Genomic DNA, 14,409 nt, shown 5'->3' with positions numbered 1-14,409 from the left:
CCACTCTGTCCCTGAAGGCTGGTCAGAGGAACCCACTTCCCGCTCTGATCCCGAAGGCTGGTCAGAGGAACCCACTTCCTGCTCTGTAAACCGTTCTCTCAGCTTCACCTGCTCCTTCCAGTCTGTTAAAAATAAATAACAATAACTTGTAAAAGCTTTCCCCTCCCTAAAGACAAGGGACACGACCCCTTAAAGTACTTGTCCCCTTAAAGTAGAATGACTTGTGGGCAAGGACAGGTACTCCATCAGCCCGGACAAGTTCCACCTTCCTGAGCCTTCAACCTGTGCTTAGCCGAACACTTTCTCTGGCTGTAAAATGAAGCCAAATAATATTTTGTCTCCCCGAGTTGCTATGGGGGACATTACTATCTGGTGTGTTTCTGGCACAGAGTAGGCACGCCACAAGACTGAAAGTTTAGGAATGGGTCAAAGAGACACACTACACATTTGAGGCTGGCTTTGCGCTAGGGATGGAGGCCTCTTATGTAACCGTTTAATCTTTGAAGCCCGAGCACGGGTTCCCATAGCTCTCCAGTAATTAATTAAAACTTAATGAACACAAAGCACACTCCCATGACCCCCTTTTACACTCTGAGCCACACAACCCAGTCGGTGGCCCTTGGGGCGGCAGATAGAGGGCGGCGGTGTGGAACTGCTGGGGTGTCCCATAATAGTGACTGCCGTCCCCCACTCTCACCCCCAGTCCTGGGCACTAATTTACAAGGCAAGAACCAGGGGGTGCTTCTCGGGGCGTGTCTACAGAAATCCCAAAGGCTCAGTTGGGAGGGGGGCGGTGCGGAGGGGCTCAGACTAATTCTCAGTCTCCTGAGAAATACGGCCATGGCTGGGTCTTTACTCGGGGCTCTCCATGTTCTCATTTCCAAGCACTGAACTCGTCCAAGGCGCCCCAGAAACCTTATAGTCTTCGGGAGCCCCCAAAAGCCTGGGTGGAGGGGCCCCAGGGGCAGGACTTGGAGAGGAGAACGCCCTAACTTTTCGTCTGGATTCTTGCTCTGTGTCGGGGCCGCCGCAGGCGCAGGGGGGGGGTCCCCGCGGACCTGGCCTGCCGACTCCCGAGGGCGCCGGGTCTACGCAGCCCGGGCGAGCGGTCTACGTGGACGCGAGGCTCGGGCCCTTTAAGAGCCCGCCCCGCGCGCGACGGGCCCGCCCCCCGGGCCGAGGAGGGTGCGGGGGCCGTCGGCGGGGATTGGCGCAGCGCGCGCCCCCTCCGCGGCCCCCGCGCGGTGGGAACCGGCAGCCCCGTCTAGCGCTGACGTCAGACCGTCTGCCTGCCTCCGACCGCGGGCGCGCGGCGCAACCCGATCTCCTTGGACTTGAATGAGGAGCGGGCGGCGGCGCTCAGCTGCGGATCGGCCGGCGCGCAGGCTGAGCCCGGCGGCCCCGCGCCCCGGCCGCCCGCCCGTGCCCCGCACGCCGCCCGCGGCCACGGCCCGCCGCCCCGGGGCTCCCGCTCGGCGGCCGGGGGACCCAGCTCGCCCCGGGGACCTCGGCGGCGCCCCGAGCCCGCGCCGCGCCGCTCGCTGTATGCGGGGCCCGAGCCCCGCGCGCCGGCCGGAGCCGCCCCCGCGCCCCGCGCCTCGCGCCCCGCGCCGCCCGTGACCGCTTGATGGGGGTCAACGGCACCGCCGCCGCCGCCGCCGCCGGGCAGCCCAATGTCTCCTGCGCGTGCAACTGCCAGCGCTCTTTGTTCCCCAGCATGGAGATCAGTGAGTGAGCCCTGTTCCCCCCGGGACAGCCCCGTGGGTTCCCCGGCCCGGGACATCGCGATCGCGTGGGGACTCGCGGGCCGCGCGCCTGCCTCGCCCAGGCTCCCCGGCTGCGCTCGCCGCGCCCGGGGCGCGCCCTCCCGGAGGCTCGCGGCAGCTGGCGGCCGGCCCGGCTTTGTCCCGCGGCGCTGCGAGCCTGGCACGGTCCCCGCCGCGCGCGCCCCGCCCGGCCGGACTCGGACCCGGGGCTCGGCGGGGACGTCGCGCCTCTCTGGAGGGCCAGACCGGCCGGGTCGGGGAAGTTTCCATTCCGTTTTCCCTAGGGGCCGTGGCGATGGAGCAATTAGGCTCTTTATCAACTTTGGGCGGGGGAGCGCGCGGGGGAGACACTGTCTGGCCCGGGAGGTGTCTGGGGCTCCTGGCTTGTGTCTGGAGTGGCCATGGCGATGCGTCCCGGGTTTCTGTGCGTACGTAGAGTGCGCTGGCCCGTCTGTCTGAGTCTCCGCGCGTCTCTAGGTGTCTGTGGATCAGAGTCGCGGTCTGTGCCGGCCGAGTGTGTGTCCGAGTGTCCCTGCATCGCAGTGTATCTGATTCGGTGTGTGCTCCTGGCGGGGGTTGGGTATATGATCTGAATCTAGCCAGACTGAAGGACCGTTTGTGTTCAGGTGTCTGAATCCAGGGCTCAGCGCTGGCGCGTCTAGCCCACCGCGGATTCCCAGTGTGTGTCGTTGTGAATGTCTGTCCTGGACTCCTAAAAATAGCCTCTGTCTGGACTGCTTGGCTCACTCTGGCTGGGACGGTGGTTACAAATGAGTCAAAGTTTTGGGGCTGTTTGCGTGGAGACCTCCTTGGAGGTGGTAGACGCAGGGTGGTGAGCGTCCCGCTTGAACCTCAGCCTGTGGCCGGCACCCTGCACCTCCAGAAGTTGAGATCAGGGAGCATCTACTTCCCTCTGTGGCCCACCCAGGTGGCTGTTGGGTTGGATGGAGAATTGAAACCTCATTCCCTGCTGTCTGCCTCTGATCTGCACCCCTCTGCTAACCTACTTTTTGGGGGAGGTGTGGGCATCTTTGGCCTTTCTGTTTTAGTTTCTCCATCTTACCTCAAAGCACTTCGGGCAAAAGGGCACTCAGCCTCCCCCTAACCCAGACAGTGTTCCTCCGGTGGAGCCCAGGGGCAACTGCCACAGACCTGGGCAGTCGCTAGGTGACTCACAAGCTGCTTTCCACAGGCAACTGCCACAGCTTGTACAGTAAAGCGTCAGGGGTGAACATAGCCTACGACCAGCCCCACCTCAGCAGGGGTGAACATAGCCTACGACCAGCCCCACCTGAGCAGGGGTGAACATAGCCTACGACCAGCCCCACCTGAGCAGGGGAAGTCGGTTTGGGTGGTGGGGCCCTTCCGTTGACTTTGACTCACTGTCACCCCGTCTGGAATTGAAAACCTTGGTCTCACTGAATCCCACTTCTCCCCAGCTGCCATGCTGCCCCAAGCCAGATGTCAAGAAAACCTGCCAGGAGCCAGTGCTTGTGATCTCTCCTTGGCACTGAATCCTAACCTAAGGCTTCCCAGGAGCCCCTGTACAATCCAGAGAGGTTCATGGAATTCATAAGGATGTTAGCTGTCTGCCCGTATCTGGGGAGAGGCTGACCCAGCTCTGTGGATTCCTCTTGTCTCTCTCCTCAGAACTGCCCTAGGGAACCTCCGGTGGATGTGAGAGACCCACTTCGTATGACCAAGACTAGGCACAGTGGGACAGTCTGGTCTTGTCTTTTCTCTGGAAAAAACAACAAAAAGACTTCCGTTGTTAATTTTGTCCCTTCCGCCGAATCAACTCTAGTGCCAGCAAAATGCTGTCGAGCTTGACAACCTGAGTTCTATCCCTGGAACCCACATGGCGAAGGGATGGAGAGAACAGACTGGTAATTGGCCCTGATGATGTCTTGGTTGAAACCAAGCTGGCTTGAGGCTCTTGCTGGTACCGGGTGTCTGCCCCCACCAACACTGAAATAAGAGGCTCGCCCAGGGCTAGTGCCTGGACATACCCCGCCACCACCCTTTAGTTAGTCCAGGATCCTCCTCACAGTCTACTTACTAAAAGAGTGAAACAGGGAGGGGCTCACTTTAATAATGTAACAGTTTATTGCTAGTGTTCCCTGAAAGTCTGGGTGTAGGTTTGGTGTTTCCTGGAATTTCTTTGTTTTAAAATGTAGGAAGGGGATGGGAAGGCTGTTCTACCTAATGGAATCCAAGTTACTACCAGCAAGCACACCTCCTGGGGCTTCTCCTCTGGACACTCTCCTGGAAAGGACTTTAAGGCCTTCCTTGGCTAATCCCTGTACTCCAGCCTCGGCCTCCGTGCTGGTGGCTTCCCTCTGGCCCACTGCTCCATCCCACCCTGTCCTCCTCAGAGCTGGGAGGAGCTGAGTGAGCTTGGAGCATTTGTGCTTCAGGTAGACATGAAGGGAAAGGAGGTCGGAGGCTGGGCTGAGCTGTTTCTCTTGGACTGCACATGCTGTTCCTTGAATTTGGAAAGTTGGGCGGCAGAGCTTAACACCTAGAAGAGTTTGGGGAATCGACCTGAGTCCACAACCCATGGCTCACTTGGCTGTGTTGAGGAACCCACCATTTGCCTCAAAAACACATTTCTTGGTACTTTCTTTCCAACTCCTTGCCAGTCTGTTACATCTCAGAGCTGAACCCCTGACTCTCGACTCCTGCTTTAGCCTGTGGCTTGCAGAGCAGACACACTGAGACTACCTTCCAGACGGCTGGGGCCAGTTGTTTTTTCATTTTTCCAGGGCCCTAGAGGGTGGCCCTTGGTGGTAGGAGATGCCGAAGCAGCTCAGTTTGTGACCACCACTGTCCGCCAGGGTCCTTGAGCCACCGATTCCTTCCCCAGCCCTAACTCAAACCATTCCAGGGCTCAGTGGGTAAAGTGCTTCCAGAACGCACCTGAGGTGGTGACAGACATGCAGATGTAATCCTAGTGTGGCGGGAGGTGGAGGTGGATAGTGAGGGTTTGCTGGCCAGCCATTCTAGCCTGATAGTCCAGGCCACAGAGATAAGATGCCTCAAAAAGAAAGAAAGTAGGGGTCTGCAAAATGGCTTAGCAGGTAAAGGCAATCACTGCCAACACTGGTCCACGTTCAAGCCTGGAGACCCACATGATGATGGGCAGAGAAGACACAACTCCCCAAAGTTATGTGTACACTCACACATCTACACACATGTGCACACAGACACACTCACGCTAAATAAATAAATAAATAAATAAATAAATGATAAAAAAAAAACATTTTAAAGTAAGGTAGACAGCACCTGGGATTAATTAATACTCAAGGTTGTCCTCTGGCCTCCACCGCATATGCCTGTGTACCCACATGCGCTCACCCCCACCCCCTACCCACACCCCATTCTGAACCCTTGCCACTCAGAGGACATCCTGGTTTACCTCCCCTGGCTTGTCTGACGCACACCATTTGTGTTTAATACTGCTCGAATCCAGGGTGACTTCGCCTCTAGACTGGGCCAGAGAGCTCCCTTGTTGGGAGGGGAAGGCTGGCCCTCGCAGGTGGCCTCTACCCACCAGATGTCAGTACCTTTCTCCTAGTTGTGACATGCAGACTGGCTCAGGCCTTCTGCAAGTGCCCTGCTGGGAGCCACTGCTTCAGCAGAGCCACCTGGGTGCTAGAGAGGGACCAGTCAGAATCAGCAGCTTTTCCTCGAAGTTGACACCTGCCACTCATCCTCTCAGCTTTTATTGAGCGCCCACTGTGTACCATAGGGAACGGAGAGAGGTGTCTCCCGGAGATGGCTTCGTGTTTGGTGAAGGTTCTGGCTTCAGGGCAGACAGGTGTTTCTAGGTCCAGGGTGAATGGCGCACATTGGACAGCGATTGCTTTCTTCCCTCTGCGCCGGGACTTTTAACCCACAGATTTCCTGCTGTCTGGGTGTTAGGTCATTGGGCAGCAAGGGAACTGTGTGTTGTGACTGTGGTCTTGGGCCAGACAGGCCAGTTTAGTGTTTGTCAAGGTGCAAAATAACTATTTGTTTGCACATTCGAGGATGATCTCACTCTCTCTGGGAGGGCGTGAGCTCGCAGGCATAGCGTCCGTCCGTCCATCCGTCCATCCATCCATCCATCCATCCATCCATCTGTCCCTTGCTGCCTTCCCTCTGAAGGAGAGAGTGGGAAGGGTCCCGTCATCCTGGAAGTTGGATTTTTTTTTAATTCTGTTCTTGTAAAGAGGAGGGCAAGGTGGTGTCACCCAGGGGTGACAAGCCCCAAAAGGAGGGGCTTCGGGGGATGGAGGGGCTGAGGCTGGCAAACCCAGAGCCCTGGCTTACGTGGGCAGCCAGGTCACCACCTGTGTTTCCTTGACACTGGTCGCCAGTTGTTTAAAAGTAAGGTAATGTCCTGGAGGCAGCTGCTGGTGGAAATATCAAATCGAGAGCTCTGTGTGGTGTGGCCTTCTCCTCTGGGGTGTCACCACCCACAGTCAGACCTGGTAGTCTTACAGTGGAGCTCGAGAGGCTGAGCCTCTTGTTTTCTGAAGTCACAGCCTAACAGGAACTGCCCACACACATGTGGAACTATGTGTCTGCTCTCCGTGTATCCTAGAGAACCTCGAAGAAGGTACCATGCTGCCCGCCAGGGGGACGGGCTATCAGAGACCAGCGTAGCCCGGTTGACAGCCATCACGGTCGCCCTGTGTTGTACTCAGGGAGTTAGGGGGCTGGGAAGCATGTCCCTCAGGCCGCCATGGATTGGAACTATAGCTCAATGGTCAAGTACTGGGCTGCTTTGTGAAGCTGTGGGCTCCATTTCCAGCAGTACAAAATAAGTGTGTAATTAATTAATAGGAAGGCTTCCCGCTTCCACTCAGCCCACCAGCAGTGCATGTGCATGTCCATGTGGACCCGACCTTTCAATTACAGAGTGCCTGGGTGGTGAAGTGGCGTGAAACCCCTAGATTGATTAATGAGTTGGTTTTTCTGGGCTGAGGGTGGAACCCAAGGCCTTGCGAGCCAGGCTAGCCTCCCCATCCCCCAAGCCACAGGCTCCATTGCTCCTGGGTTCAAAACGCTGGCAGGTTTTATTTTATTTTATTTTTTTCTTCTTTCACCAAGAAGACTGAAATAAAAGCTCACCCACAGACATAGTCCACCATTGAGTGACCCATCCTGCAGAGTGACCAAAAGTCAGAGGGATGGAGCCCAATGTCAGGGCCTCTCCTGTCATGTGACCTGTTTGAATGTGGTGTCATTGCATCCTATCATTACCTCTTCTCAGGACTGGGTATGGGAGTGGGCTTAGATGTGACTATTTTGCCCTGTCCTCCGCTGGTCACAACCTGGCATTCGGCTGCTTTAGAAAGATTTTGCCAAAGGCAGGTTTCCCCATCCTCAGACCAGCTGGGAATGTTGGAATCCACAGGCCCACCTGGGATGCTGACCTTCAATGCGGGTAATTGAATATTGGTGTCATAATCCTCCTCTTTGCCAGGCCCACCGCAGACAAGCTGGCGGAAACCCCAGCACGCCTGCCCTGGCACAGGAGGCCCAGACAGTGTCTAGGGCTTGCCAGCAGGGTCTTTAAATCCCAGAAGCTTTGGGGTACAGATGCCAGGGCAGAGGCAGTGAGGAGGTACTAATTTGAGCCATGACATCAACACCTCCCTGTGACATCCAGATACCTCACTGGGTCCAGTTCACAAGATCAGCACCCTAGGGGAAAATAAGAGGCCCACAGTTTGGGAAATCAGGATTCCTATGTAGCTTCCAGTACAAAGGCCCAGTCTCCAATGCCCTGCTGGTGCTCTGGATGGGAGGAATAGAATAGCGCCTGCCTTCTGGTTCCGCTGGTGCGTTCTGCTTCTGCCCGGCCTCGTTCCCAAAGTGGGCTATGACCCTTCTTGAAGCCTCGTGCATGTTCTCATCCAGTGACACTACAGAGCCAAATGTGGACACCGTGGGTAGGGATGGGGTGGTCTCATTAGGGCCTGTCAGTCACTGGTAGAAGCCACGGTCATCAGGCTCCGGGAAGTACCCAGGGTAGCTTCGGCACTATGGAACCTGGAAGAGTGTGGGGTGTCAGCTTTCTCGGAGCTGTAGGATGGCTCTCCTCCTCTGTCCCCAGGGTGACAGGTAGATGTTTACTTCATTCCCTTTTGTGGGTTGGATCTGGAAGAGATTTTTTATGAGCCCGGTACATTTTTTTCTCCAGGTCTTAAAAACAACTCAGTGAGAGAAGCAATTGTTACTACAAGTCCGCAAATAGAAAAATGGGATCCGAGAGGGGAAGAAATTTGTCTGAGGTCACACACCCGGGATGTGATGCTTGCTCACACTTGCACACCATACCCAGTGATCTTGGCAGATTTACCACTGCAGGGGCTCACTGGCCCTAAGATCGCAAGCTCCTGCTGTATGGTTTGTTGGTACATGTGCTTAGCCCATCAGCTGCTAACAGTAAGCTGCCAGGGCCAGACTTAGCCAAGTCCGGACATTCCCTGGAAATGTGTTTGCCCCTTAGGCTGTGTGGGGAGTCGCCTCTGGGACACCGGCACAGCATGGGTTATGGCTGGGTTAGACACAGGACTGACAGATGTCCCCAGAGGGACCAAATCCAGACATTATTGGGGAATCACAGGACACAGAATGCCTTCTAGCATTTGATAGCTCGAGCCTTGTGTTATTCAGGTGATTGACAGCTGGGAACACTCTAAGGGCTGCTGAACCTTCCACTGAAGGACCCAGCAAGAGCCCATTCCAGGGTCTGGCATTGGGAGAGCCTCAACTGGGCTTCGGATCCTCAGTCTTTGAACCTTCACACCTGTCCTGGCAGACAGCGGGTGTTTTGTTCAGTCCTCACTTGGTGTCTGTTTTTTGCCTTTAGTCACCAATGTCAGAGAGGCTAAGTCTGGAGCCTGTGTCTGTTGGTTGTGATGTCCCTGGAGCCAGGCACCTCCTAGGCTTTGGATAGCCAGGGAAGTAGGCAGAGTGGCCCATGCTGGGCTCTTCACGACTGCTCATAAGCAGTCTGTCACCTGATCCTACTGATGAGAGTCTGTGTTGACCCCCAAGGTTTCTAGGAGCTGAGGTGTTCATTCCTGCCAGTTTGAATATTCCAGGCAGATCAGGATTCTGTCAAGGTAGGCTCTGAAGACCTTCGGTTTTGAGGCCAGCTGAGATCCTTCCTGCATCTCTGCTTAACCCTCCATAAGAAGGAGGGAGACATGACACCCACCTTGTGGGGTTGTGAAGGCAGCTGATCCAGCTTTCCTGGTACAAGTTATTTCTAATGCTCAGAAGTTCCAAGTCTTTGGGGCAGGAAGCTGTGCCCCGTCCTCCTACCCACCGCCTCAGAGATTTCAAAGCTGAGTCAAGGTGTAGGAGCTGAGATCTGCGCTGCACCCGTGCCTTCTTAACCACAGCCCAGACGTCTCCCAACCTGGGGTTAGCCAGCCATTGTCACGGCCTGCCAAAGGTGTCAGAATGGCAAAAATGCAATCCTGTCTCCTGCATGGACACCCTGGGAAAGCACTGGGAGAGCCACTGAGGCAATATGGGAGGAGTCGGGGCCTGGCAGCACTCAGGAGGCAAAGGGAGGCAGATCCCTGAGTTTGAAGAAAGTTTGGGGCTGTGTGACTTACAGGGTCTCGCAGAGTTGTCTAGGGTGGCCTCATAGCCTAGGCTTGCTGGGAACTCGTAGTCTCTGTGCCTTAGGATAGTCCTGTGCTGTCGGGTTCAGCTTTCTCATAGGAACTTGTTTCTCACAGAGGCAAGAACAAAAGCATCTAGTTCCTCTGTCCGCTGGAGACATCTGCCTCCTTGATGCCACTGGGCTCCCCCACGGATGGATAGGCACAGCCCAGATCTGGAGAGTCACATGGCTCAGGTTTAGAGAAACTGCCATCTATTGCCTGTAGCTAATACACGTCTTTGGGGGGGACAGTAGGGTATGTAACCCTGCTGAGCAGGTAGGACCATGATGAATACTGTTACAGATGTGGGTAACAGACAGCTGGTGAGAGAGTGGATTTGTGTTGGTTACCAGGTTTCCCATGGCTGCCAGGGGACAGTGTTCTCAAAGGGACCATCTAGGGACTGTCTGCCTGTGGCATCTGTCACCTTTCCTGCTACCAGTAGCTTTTCATTTTCCAAGGCTGCAAGAGTTCTGTCGGTCCCTGAGAGATCTGGCTTTGAGAGTGTACAGGAGAAAGTGATGGGAACCAGAGATGAGTTTGTGTGCGTGTGCAGGCTCAACACTGTACAAGCACACATCTCATAGCATTTTTATTTTTTGTATGCATGAGTGTGCCTCTCACTGTCCATGTGTGGAAAGCCAAGGACAACTTGAGGATGTCTGTTATCCTTATCCCCTGTGGCCCTAGGGGATTGAACTCAGGCTTGGTGGCAAGTAGCCCCGTGACTGGCCCTCAGAATGACATATTGCCATGCCTATAGAAGCATAAGAATGTATATACACACACATGTGCCTATGTTGTCTGTTTAAACGTGTATGAATTCCCCCCAAGAGGTGGTGTTTCTGTGAGATCCCTTGCTCAGTTCCCGTCAGGCATTGGCCTTCCATCTGCTCCAGTTGCCTTAGGCTTTAGGCGGGTGAAGTCAGCTTCCAGGCTGTCCTAGACACAAGGGCCGTGGGAAGCCAAATCCATTTTTAAGAAAACAAGGATACATCCAGCTGTCCTTCCCCAGAGAGGTCTTCCAATCCCAGTGGTCATGGCTGCCTGGTCTAGATGTCAAGAGAGGCCCTCAGAGCACCACCAGTGTCCCACCAAACCACGTCCCACCAAACAGAGTGGTCCCTAAGGGATCTGGCTCCAGCCATCTCAAACCACGGGATTTTTGGTAAGCTCAACCTGCCATACTGCAGCTCCCGCTGTTCTGAGAGCCTCCTAGTTCCCGTGCTGAAGTGACTAGAGAAGTTATCTTTGAAGCTCTTCAGTGTTCAGTGAACGGCGTGGGGGTGTAGGCATCTAAGTGGGACTCTGCCCATGGGGGTGTAGGCATCGATGCTAAGTGGGACTCTGCCTGGGAACAGGAGACAGGTGGAAGATACAATTAATTCTCCTGACTCAGTCCCCCCACCAACGTGGGCTGCCCCCCGACTCAAGGACTGTGAATAAGCAGACTGCAAAGGCTTTCTCACGAGATTCCAACCTCACCCCGTAGGGTGACTTGTTGGAGACCCCGTTTCTACCAGGCTTTGATCTAAACTGCCTCCTGTGGGGGGGGGGGGGTTGGTGGGTGTTTCTGCTGAATTCTGCCTCTGTGTCTGGACTTGCTACAACTCAGTGTGGAAGTTCTGGTACACACCAGGTGGCTGCTGCTCACCTACAGAATTTAAGGTGAAAGAGGAAGAGGCTCCTCAGACCTGGAATCCTCCACCCCCACCCCTCCAGGAATGTGCACATGCGCCCCCCACCCCGTTTTTTTTTCAGGTTCCCAGCTCCCTGGCAGATGAGCTTCATCTGGTCACGGCTCTAACTGCCTTTCCACAAACAATTTAGTCGGTAATAATTCTGCGAACCTATGAATCAACTTTGCACAAACAGCCTGAGTAATATCTCTGTTCTTTCCTTTCTACTTTGTAAGTGGTGTCTGCAGAAGGCAAAGGTTTGGTCTTGCGGAAGGCGTGATTCATTTATTGGTGTCTGCGTCTCCTCCTTATCGTTCAGTCACTTGGGAATGCAGTCCTGATGAGCCACCAGTGATTCATGGCAGGGCCCAGCTCAGTGGCCCCAGGGTCACGGCCATAGGAGGGAGCTATTTCTCTAATCTGTTTATGGGATTGGAGTAGAAGAGGGGCGTACCACAACCAGGCCTTGAACGTGGCAGTTGTCTTAGGTAGGATGGTGGAGACCCACTAAATATGCCCAAGAGTGTCAATCTGGAGCTCTGTGTGGCTTCTGTGACAGAAGTCTACTGTGCCTGCGCCATCTCTCTGGCGATAAGCACTAGGTGTCCCCTGTGCTGGGGTCTTGCACTGCCGTCGGGCATGTGGATTTGCATGCGGCATTATTGCTGCCTAATTTTACTAGCTGCTTTGGGCCTCTAGATTAAAATGGTCGCCTTGGTGCCATCTTGGAAGCAATTAGAGCTGCTTGCCACGTGGCCCAGAGGTGTAATTATACAGCCAGCTTCCGATGGCCCTGAGTCGCCCTGAGTCGAGGCTCCAAATGTAAGTTCACACCCAAGGATTGATAATTCCCTGAGTTTTTCTCTTCCAGTTTTACTCTTCCCATGTGATTTTCCTCCTGGCTGACCTCCTCTTAGGATTCCTCGCCAGCACGGCTTCCTGTTAGGCTGCCCACTCTACAGTATCTATTCTCAAGCCTCCAGCTCCAAGGCCAGGCATGGGGCATGGCTTCAGTATCTGTCTAGTTACTGGCCTGGAGCACAAGAAAGTTCACTTGAAGACTTGCTGGTGACTTTATTGACCTGCCTTGTGACTTTCAAAGTATAGATTGGGGCTGTCTAATAATGCCTGCCATTCGATTAAGTACTCCACTTGCTGTTCATGTCAGACATTGCTAATCGATTGCAGCATCCTCTTGCTGGGCTCAGATCCTTACTCAAGTGGTGTTCCTGGTGTTCCCGGAGTGGGTTGGAGCACTGACTGTGGTGCCCTAGGGTGGTGCAGAGTGGTAGAGGCTGCGGAGTCCTGACAGGGAGCGGGATTGCTCCCACTAGAAGGCACCAGGCCCTCTGACTGGCTTCTCCTTGTCAGTGCAGAGTCTCCTGGGCTGCTCAACAAGTTATAGACTGTCCTTTGCTGACTCCCTGAGCTGTAGGTGGCACAGCCCTACCCTCAGCTCTCAGGTCTTCCAGACCCCCAGTACGTATTAGAGACCTGTTCCAAGGTGACATGGACTAAAACACTGAGTGCAGCATCCCCTGGTGACACTTGGTCTTTCCATAAAACCAGCCTCCTGAACCCCAGTCCAGATAGAAGCTTCTTCCACAGATGCCTTGAGTTGTAGCCTCGGCGCCTTTACACTCTAGAGAAAAACATGGGGACTTTTCTCTGGAATAGGCTCAGAGATGCTTCAGAAACAAGAGCAAGAAAGGGGAGACCCTGGGAGACTTTGTCCGACATCTCACAGCTCTGTCTGCTTGGAGGTTGTTCTAGGCACTCCCCCACAGCGAGTGGTGGCTTTTTAAACCCTAGCAGTGGCAGATGCTCACAGGCGCTTGGCACGCCCCACCTCATTAATCCTCATGGCAACCTTGGTGCACACGAGGAGGCGGAGCCAAGTCACTTGCCAACGATCACTCAGCACACAGTTGCAAGGCGGATTTGAACCTGGACTGAGGGATCCTGGAGAGTGGGCTTAGCTCGCCCAGGCAGAGCCAAGCCTTAGAGCCACCTGTCACGGTGTCAGGGGTGTGTCTGATTTGAGGCCTCTCTCTCCCTCTCCAGCTGGGTCTGTGTGTGTCCCTTTTGGCTGGTTGGGATGCCTTCCCGTCTGCCACGCCCTTCCCTTCTTGGAAGGGTCACCGGGCGAGCAGGCAGTGATCCCCATGGCTCAGAGCGGGAGAGAACAGGAACTGTCCAGTATTGAGTTGCAACTGAAGGAAAAGGGGGTCACCATGACCCACAGGTGCTAGGACAAAGCCAAGAGGGAATCACTGAGGAGCAGCAGGCAGGGTGCTGGTGAGCGGATCCTAAAAGTTCTGGGGCTATGGCAGAAGCAGGACCTGAGTCCAGGTTTAGCCCCTCCCCCCCACCCCCTCCATATTCTCTCCCTTTGTCTTAGTTTCCTTCTCTGTCAGAAGACTTGAAAGGCTCTCTTGCAGACTAAACTCCTCCAGGGTGGGGTGGGGAGGTGGGGGACAACAAGGATTGCAGCCTGAGCCTCTGATGTGCCATTCATCCAAAGTCACTAAGTTCTCCAAAGTTTATGTCTCTCAAGCCATCCCCCCCCCCAAACACACACACACACACACACACACCACACACACACACACACACACCCCTGCTCCCAGAGGCTATTGTGCTGTGGGTTCTGTGGTCTTACACACTACCCTTGGCTTGTCAGCTCTTTGACACGGCCTCGACTATTGGAATATGGGTGACCCAAGAAGCAGCCACTTCAGCAGAAGGGCTGCTTATGCCAGTCTGGGCCCCAAGGGAATGGACTCAGTAGAATTCCAGATGAGAGACACTTTGCAACCTGCATCTGAGCCTCGCGTCTCAGGCTCGGTCTCCGCCTGGGAGAATCACAGGACCAGGCCTGTAGTCACGGGAGGTTTTGCATTTCTGGGACTATGTGGCTCTAAAAGCCACTCTTGGCAGGCCAGAGCGCCTCTGCCTGTACCCGCCTCACCTGGCCTGCGTGCCTCTGCGGGGAATGAGGGTGTGGGTGACCCCAGACAGATGTGAGTCATGTCTTGAGGAAGCGGTTACTCAGAGGTGGTGAACTCAGAGGCTGCTGTGCTCCCAGACAGCCCAGACCGCAGGATGGAGCTGCCTGTCTTGTGGGGGTGGGGCTGCCGCATGGCTGTCCAAGTAAGTGGGTAGGCCAAAGACCTCAGGAGTGAGTGGGGCGGACAGGCTAAGGTCTCCTCCTCTCTCTACTCCACTGTTCTCTGAGGAGGAAATGACAGTCGCAGTGGCCTCAGAGTCCACGTGGCTTCAGAGTCCACG

The 14,409-nt window shown here is 55.2% G+C and overlaps 1 protein-coding gene across 1 annotated transcript in view; it reads left to right on the top strand.

Annotated features, from left to right (window-relative positions):
- Positions 1 to 1,554: 1,554 nt before the first annotated feature.
- Positions 1,555 to 14,409, top strand: part of Pmepa1 (prostate transmembrane protein, androgen induced 1) — a 48,763-nt gene continuing 35,908 nt past the window's right edge. The window contains exon 1 of the mRNA XM_031372910.1: positions 1,555 to 1,727. Within this exon, the coding sequence (XP_031228770.1) occupies positions 1,628 to 1,727 (100 nt within the window). The 5' untranslated portion in view covers positions 1,555 to 1,627. The remainder of the gene's footprint in view (positions 1,728 to 14,409) is intronic.

Source organism: Mastomys coucha, unplaced genomic scaffold, assembly GCF_008632895.1.
Source record: "Mastomys coucha isolate ucsf_1 unplaced genomic scaffold, UCSF_Mcou_1 pScaffold15, whole genome shotgun sequence".
NCBI lineage: Eukaryota > Metazoa > Chordata > Mammalia > Rodentia > Muridae > Mastomys > Mastomys coucha.
This window is presented reverse-complemented; position numbering and strand designations above follow the sequence as displayed.